This window comes from Pinus tabuliformis, chromosome 4_2 (assembly GCF_031772625.1).
Source record: "Pinus tabuliformis cultivar Carrire ecotype Pingquan chromosome 4_2, CPIR1, whole genome shotgun sequence".
Taxonomy (NCBI): Eukaryota; Viridiplantae; Streptophyta; class Pinopsida; order Pinales; family Pinaceae; genus Pinus; species Pinus tabuliformis.
Window position 1 is genome coordinate 753,844,146 of NC_142304.1, and position 8,590 is coordinate 753,852,735.

At 32.8% G+C, this 8,590-nt stretch overlaps 1 protein-coding gene across 1 annotated transcript; it reads right to left on the bottom strand.

The window, feature by feature from the left end:
• Positions 1 to 5,337: 5,337 nt before the first annotated feature.
• Positions 5,338 to 7,603, bottom strand: LOC149171791 (peroxidase 5-like). Its single transcript, XM_089427601.1, has 5 exons — positions 7,532 to 7,603; positions 7,150 to 7,397; positions 6,666 to 6,857; positions 6,234 to 6,411; positions 5,338 to 6,027 (listed from the first exon to the last, which is right to left on the bottom strand). Exons 2-5 carry the CDS (start codon positions 7,381 to 7,383, stop codon positions 5,603 to 5,605), a joined length of 1,029 nt encoding a protein of 342 aa, XP_089283727.1. The 5' UTR covers positions 7,384 to 7,397; positions 7,532 to 7,603; the 3' UTR covers positions 5,338 to 5,602.
• Between the last annotated feature and the right edge of the window lie 987 nt (positions 7,604 to 8,590).

Here is an 8,590-nt window from a genome sequence, read left to right on the forward strand (position 1 = left end):
AAAGATGTGCAAAGATATATTTGCTTCTTAGATAATTACAGAATCCAGATATGATATATATATATATATATATATATATATATATATATATATATATATATATATATATATATCCAAATGACATTTATTTTCACTAGCTATGATATAGGTGATAACTTTAGACTTGTAATCATATTCATGTAATATTAAGAATATAATGTTCATTTCATACTATGCAAATCATAAATACCTCACATTAATTGTTCTAGTGTCATTCAATCATGTGTTACTAAAATATTTGATTTGATTGACCAATTGTCTAAAATGCAATATATCCACAATTATGGGTCAAAATTTCAAGTTTCAAATAAAATCCATCAATAGAATTTACACCACGAGTAAATAAATCATACTTATTTTACCTACAAAATGAAGTAATTATACAATAACGAATATCCAATGATTATGGTTCCCTTTCACTTTGTCCTGATAGTTCGAGAGTGAAATCAAAGAAAAAAATACTAAGGAGAGAAACAATAATATCATCTAATCTAATCTAATCCAATCAACGTCGATGAAAAGAGTATTAGATACATCATAGAAGAAGATACCTCCTGCAATTAAGGTAGCTCCATAGATAGTCATATTCTCCAAACTAGTGGTAGGGACAATTGTGTTGTTAGCACTATTTGGTGAAGTTGTCGCTAAGCCATGAGCCATGTGGGGATCTAACCTAAGTCTTCTAACTAAACCAAATTTATCCTTTAATTTAATTATAATAAGAAGAAAATAGCATGTTTATAACTCTAGATTTACTTGATAATAACATACAACTGAAATTCGATTTAAAACATATTAATCATGAAAGAAAATTAATTTGCAACGATTTACATAAATGAAACAACAATGGAAGAATTTTTGTTCTAGTGACTTGGTTGGTATCCTTTTGACTCTATTGAAATTCTCCTACTCGGCTACCCAACTGAATTTACTTCCCAACCAACTAGGAATAATTTCCTAGCCCGGGGAACCTCCACAGGTTCCCTAGCCCTCCAAGCCCAAGTCCTACCAATTGCATTGTGTCTAAGTTAAAACCAACACTCTCTAATAGATCCAAGTTTGTGTTCTCTCATTTTTCTCTCCATTCCCCCTTCTCCTTCTCCACATTTCTCCTCTCAAAATAAAATCCTCTAATGCCAAAGTAAAGAACAAGAGTCTCCCCCTTCTCCTCTCATCCTCATTCCCTTTATGTCTCTTCCTCTCATCCACCTCAAAGACTTACCATTAATGCCATGACTACCCCCAATCCTTTTAATTTAATGACCTTGACTTTCCTTTCCCTATCTTATCCCAAAATAGATTTGAGAAAACCTTGGGAATTGAAATATTGATATTTGAATTAGAAATAAATTAGAGAAGACCATATCTTATCCAGAAGTAAAATTGAGAAGATACCATGGGAATTGAAATATGGATATTTAATTTATAAATAAATTGGAGAAGACCATATCTTATCCAAAAGTAAAATTGGGAAGACACCTTGGGAATTGAAATATAGATATTTAATTTAGAAATAAATTAGAGAAGACCATGTCTTATCCAAAAGTAAATTTGAGAAGACACCTTGAGAATTAAATAATAAAAAATAATAAACGTCATATCGATAAAATAAAACTATAGATTCATAGGTTTAGGTATATACAAATATTAGTTAATATTTATAAGTCAATATTTTCATGTCAATTAAACACCAATCAAGATGAGCATGATACGATCATGTAGGGAATTACAAGAAAAGTGGCTAGATCCTAGAGTTGGATCTGTGGGAGATGAAGTTGGGTTTGATGGGGTAGTGACTTTAGGAGGAGGAAATATGGGAGAAGAAAGATCTGGGGCTATTGCAAGAGGAGGAGATATTGTTGATGGTGCTGTCAAGGATTGAATTGACGATGACTTGGGTGCTACTACTTTGGGGGAAGGTGTGGGTGTGGGCACTACCATAAAGGCTGATCTCAACAATATCAAAGCAAAAACATAGAAAGAAAAGTGCATCGAATTTGCCATCTCTATTGAGAGTTGTTGTTGTGGAAGAATAGAGAAAATTCGTGTCACTAAAACATTACAATGTTGATCTCTTCCGCAATATGAAAAAGTGAACAAAAATCAAATAATGAGATTTAGAAGATGAAGGGAAGAAGACTTGATAAATCCCATATGACGAGAAGCTTAAATAAGGGTGTCACCACAATAACCATAAGGAAGAAAGAACAATTAATTAGCAAGGTCTATAGTCACTACGTAAGAAAGGAAGGAACCACAATAGCCTTCTCTTATTCTATGCAACCCAAGGACGAGGCTTAAGTCAAAACAAGACCTGTAGAGTAAATTTGCTAATGAACATAAGAATATGTCAAGGTAATTAGGAAATCACCGCACCTTGGTAGCTTAAATATCCAGACACTGGGATTATAATTCAAGATGAATCACGTAGAAAAACCCACACACGAATTTATGAGCACCTCTGTGCAATAATGGAAAAACAATGAGTAAGGAGAACTATAAATTGAAACGAATAGGTAAGGAAAAGAAAAAAACTGAAACACTGTATTTAAGCAACCATATTCGTAAGATGCAAGTGATTTACCTCTACTATGGAAGCAAAGATGAAAACCTCTGCTCACAATCGTGTCTACCAATAGTATCTACATATGCAAACAAAAATATAAGGCCTCAAAAGGGCTGAGACATATCGCAGAATTGCAGTGTGGCATCCTTTCCATGTAAATAAATTTTAAAAACGAAATGTGGTTGCCAATCAAATTTCATAGTTTTAATTAAACCTAATCACCCCTCACCATTAGATATAGAGTTACAATCCAAGTTGTTGGTGGTAAAAAAACTCCTCAAATGATGTCATCATCACGTGGAGTGGATGTCGTGGCATCCAACCACAATGCCAAGTATTGCATATCCAATTTTGAACTTTAAATATCTATTTATTTTGGATTTTGAGTTTTTTTTTTTGTTTTCTAATTTGTTCTCAATGTGATTTAGTAAAGTATTTTTTTGAAATTATAATTTTAGATTAGATGAAATCTTGCGACACCAAACATAGTGTGTCACAATTGCAACAAACAACTTCTGTCATCACAATTGTGACGACTTAATCATACCTCGCAATTATGACTCATAAACGGATTTGTGATGAACATAGGCACTAAAACAAAAAAAATGACGTATTTCTGGGCCTTTGTGATAATATGGGCCATACCTTTGGACTATATCATCTCTATTTAGTCCTATATGTAGTAATGGCCATCCATTTACCCTAGATTAAAAAATAACCATAATTCTTTGACGAGAATTACAATACTATAGTCCAAACCACCATACACCATAAAAATGCTAAAAAATAAAACCATGTAATAAAAGCCATCCATTCTTTCCTTCAAAACACAAGAAATATTCTGCTCGTAATTGAGACAATGTACGATGCATGTAGATAACCATGGAAAAAATTGACGCATACAGATTTTACAACCACTTCTTACTTTATTTCTATAAAAGAAAAGTCAAAGTCATAGGAGTAAAATATAGTAAGACCTCTTGAGTATAAGAGTAGATGTTTTTATTATCTAATTCCCTTTTTAAGAAGGCGATATATGATATATTACAAATTAAAAAATGGAAAAAAGTTTATAAAGGCATTTCATCTTCAGTAATCCAAGCTAACAAAATACCACAAATTAAATGAAGAGGAATCCAAAGTAACTTCAAATATCCAATACTTTATATTTCAAGAAAAATACCATGCTATAGGTAGTAAATCATTTATAGCTCATTGAAAAATACAAAATTAGTAGTAGCCATTACTTTATCTATCTAAAGAATTAATAAATAATGGATTTTTTCATCTCACACACTTACGACTAAAATAAACTAATTATTTTTCTTGTCATATTAAGATGACAATTTTTTCACAAAGACTAGTGTAGATAATTTCAAGTGTCAAACATTCAAAAGCATATATTTTAATACAGTCAATTTATAGGAAATACAAGAATTTGTCTATATTTAAACAATAATTTTTGATAAATGTTTTGAGATAATGATTTAATATTGAACTAATAAATTCTCTAGAGAAATTTTATACTACAAAATTTTTGGTACAACTATTTCCTAAAATAGATTTAGTATAATTATGTTACAAAATTATTTAATAAACATACATGATAAATAGAAACGAAGGTATAATACAAATTTACATAATAAATTGAATTGACTCACGTTGTTATAAAGTCATTAAACAAAAGTGAGACAGGATGAATACATTAAAACAATCAATACCCATATCTTCATGTAGACACTATTGTTTTATATGTGATAGATCAATAGCGCGGAATTTTTAGTGCTAAAGATTGCTTTGAGTGACAATGCAACATTGACATTTTGGGTGCTTTCGATATGACCCTGTAAGTTCAAGAAACTTATAAGAATATAGTGAAAATAAAAGCTTTTATATGCATCACGCTTTGTTTGTATGTATGGTTGATAAAAACCATGACTTTTTCTCGCACAGATACAAAAGAATGATACTTTATGTGAAATTGGAATGGAAATTAAACATCACATTTCTAAAGGGCATCCTCTTACTATAGAGGTTAGGAGCATCCCAAACATTAGCTTTCTATTATTAAAATATAGTAAAATCCATGTCATCCTACTTGAACTATGCCTTTATTTATTGAAATAGATTATTGCTACAATGCCAAAATGGATAATAGTTCTTTAATTCTTGTCTAACAAAACTAATGATTTTTAAGTGCATGGAATGTTCCATCAAATTTATATGCTTTTATGCAAAGAGAAACTTTACATATATGATAGTGATATCTTGGTGTTGTGTTTGTATTAAGGTATATCTAATATTGTTCAATGATACTTTTTATATTAAAAGGATTTATAATTCCTTTCATACTAAACATGAAATTAACTTATACCCCTCCCACACTTATAAAATTAGTGTAAATTTATTTTAATTAAATATATATCATAAATAATGAAAAAATTCCTTATTTTAGAATATCTCTTTAACTATATCTCTAAATAATTAATAACTAATAAATTAAAATTAAAATAAATTTAAATTATTTTTATAAATTTTTTAAAATATAATTATGGTCATACGTTTGAATGACTTACTTAACGCAGTTGAATCCAAAAATGATATCTAATATAATTATTTATTAAAAATAATTTGTATTTAAAAATATATTGCATACATGAAAATTCATAGTTGGGAAAACAACAAATATATGATTAACAAATATATGATTAACTAATCGTTGACATTTTAATTATTATTAACCAAAACCGATACATAGTACATGAATAACAATCGTTTCACTTGATATCTCATTATCCTCATCCTCATCCTCAGGATAGATGAAGACAAATACGTTATGAAGACGATGTTATTATTATTATTATTCTTCCTATTACATTATTATTAGAAGGGAGGAAGGCACACAAAATAAAGCACATGAATTGAATTCGTAGAAGACGAGGATTAAATCCCATTCCAATCAACTAGCATCCATCTGGGGGCCACGTCTTGCTCAGCCTATGAGCTATTGATGACACTGCACTTCCGACGAATTTCTCCCTCGTTGCCTGTCAATTCGATGATCATTCCCATATTGACCATGGCAGTGGCAAACCTTTCTTGCCACGTGCGCAAGTGACGCCGCCCAGCGCTTGCTTTGACTACGGTTGCGGTGTTTCGATCTGTGAGCAGCGTTGCATCGGAGGTAAACACACCATGTTTCTTTAGAAGGCCCTTGTAGTAGAGATTATCGATAGTTTCAGGCGTATAAGTATCCATGAACACGGTCGTGATGTTGTTGCTGGGGCTTCCCTGAGGACACTCCTTCTTCAGTATGTCAGCAAGCATAGGATCAAGAGATGGGTCCGTCGGAATAGTGGTGCTGAAGTTGTAGAGCCTGCTCACGAATGAAGTGCAATGAGAGACACCAATTGAGTGTGCTCCTGCATCAATACACCCACTCATGGATGAACATTACAAATTACAGCGATGAACATACAAATTACAATATTTCTACTAACCATTGAAATCTCAATCCCTGATATGATATACGGTTACTCTAGTGTATCAGATCTTATTGCAATGCAAGATCTTACTTCACAACCATAAATATACCTACATCAATACATTCACAAAAAATTGTATGCACCTGAGAGTATAACCATGTCCTTCTGGGATAGACCTTTGGATGCAAACCTCTGTGTCAACTGGCTGACATTGAAGGTAGGGGCAGGTATATTTGTGGCGACTTCTGAAGCCAGTGAAATAATTCCATCCCTTCGTCCAGCAGGAACATCCCAGCTCAGAGTATGTTTATGTGGCGATGCCTGCAATCAATTATAAAAGAATTAATTTTTGTTCAACATTGTTTCGCTAATTAAATATGTTCTTGAGGTAAATTAGAATACACATTGTCGCTTGCTTCAGTATCATATAAAGGGTAAATAGACTTATATTCGAACGATGTCCGTACAATGGTAACTACAGAGACATTTGTATTCTTTTATAACGTTATTTGAAACATTTGAGGACAGAAAATTAAAATACTTTTGATACTTTTTATAATTTGTGATATGCTTACCAGCTTTGTGCTATCTCTGGCAGCAAATGCTAGGATATCTGCACAAGAAACAGTGTTTGGGCAGATGGCCTCTAATCTCGATTTCGCTTTGTCAATCACGTCATATCCGTGAAGGCTCGGATTGTTAACAGGGCTATCTTTCTCCGCCGTGTTGTTGGCAGTGGAGTCTATGAGAACAGACCCATCGCATCCCTGAAAGCAGTCATGATTTCAACATTCAAACACACTATAACTTATAATTTCGTTAGAATTGGACTCATGAGTTACAGATTAGGAGTAGATGGTGATAATGGATAACGATTACCAGAGGCACATATATCTAGATAGATAGGAATAGAGATGCAGAGGAAAATATGTTGATTTTGTCCTATTGAGTGAGAAACGTCTAGAAATAGCCCAAAGCATTATTAAGGTCCGTGAAAACTTGCATTTCATGAATGTTGATATGTTTATCAAAATTTAATGATGGAATATTGAAGCCTACCTTGACGAAACAATCATGGAAATGCATTCTTATGAGTCCAGGAGCTACTTCTCGACTCTTCAGGAATGCATGTCTCACAACCTCGAACACAGTGGATTCCGCTTTTGGACAACTGTGATCGTAGAAACCCACTTCAAGAGCCCCATTAACACCCGCTGCCAAACCAGCACAAAGTAGCAGAGCAAGAAGGGCCGAGTACTGATCGGTCTTCGCCATTGCCGTTTCAGTACGCATAAAAGCTGCACTATCTTGATTTGTATATGAAGAAACTATTAGATAGTCAGTAAATAATAATTATAGAGCCTATAGGAAATTCCACATGAAAAAGAAGTTTCTAGTTAGCGTAGAGAAGAAACATGCTAATGCTTTGTCGCTAACTTACAGAAATCCGTGCCACTGGGGATGGGTAAAGAAGCTTTGATTATAAGCAGTACCACCTTCAACAAACGCTCTGTATTTATAGGATGATGTCCAAACAGAAGACTTCGTGAAAATACATCAACCTTCCTCAGATCCATGCATTGCCAGAAGTAGAAACGTGGACACGTCGTTATCAAGATGCAGTGTAAGCGTCCCGAGTCGAATTCGTCAAAAGTCAGACTTGAATTGAATAGGTAAAACAGGTTTGCTATTTCTACACGTGATTTTGACCTTACAGCTATTGGACAAGTTATAATGGAGAGCGTCTGTAGGTTGAGTGGCAAGAGGAATGGTTTCGATTCTCTAGTTCTGACATGTCTGCTAAATCTGCTCGCTGGAACATTTTATATGGTTGACTATCTACAGAGTTTACCTCCTGAATTCATTATATTGTTGACACCTCCTGAATTCGAATTCCTTATATTGTTGACTATCTAGAGAGATTACCTCCTGAATTCCTCAATTTACTATGTAAAAGACTACCTCTTCGAATTCGAGAACAAGAGCAGGTGTTTTATTCTCTATTAATATAATGTTATCAAATAAAATGGGTTTTACATTACATAACGAGGAAACTTTATGCACACGTTTTGATGTCATCAAGATGCCGTTATTTATCATTTATAATAAACTCTGCTTACTTTTCAAAGGCCGCCCATTGTGTCATTACTGAACAAAGCTCTCTCAAACGTATGTGTGAGTTTGCTGAAATCGGGGAGTATTATATGATAATTACTTAAACTTAGCCTAGCAAATCTCACCCACCACAAATAAAATATTTTCGAATCTCTTCGGCAATGAACAAATGAAATAAGTTTACACCATTCTAACAACTTTGCTGATAAGCATTTCCTAGCCAGAGATAAACTTTTTTTTCAATGTCAAAAAAATAAAGAAATATATCATGATTTTTTTAGGAAGTATGGAAGAAGCTTGAAGTATGAATAATTAGTAAGGATAATTTTTTTTTTTAAATATTGGTATAAAATTCCATAAATGAGATTCATACTTCTTTTAATAG

Excerpts from the sequence above, each read along its gene's own strand:
- LOC149171791 (XM_089427601.1), bottom strand. The coding sequence starts at position 7,383 with ATGCGTACTGAAACGGCAATGGCGAAGACCGATCAGTACTCGGCCCTT. Across the intron at positions 6,858-7,149 it reads TCCATGATTGTTTCGTCAAG|GGATGCGATGGGTCTGTTCT; the intron begins GTAGGCTTCAAT and ends GACTGCTTTCAG. Across the intron at positions 6,028-6,233 it reads GGACATGGTTATACTCTCAG|GAGCACACTCAATTGGTGTC; the intron begins GTGCATACAATT and ends GTATTGATGCAG.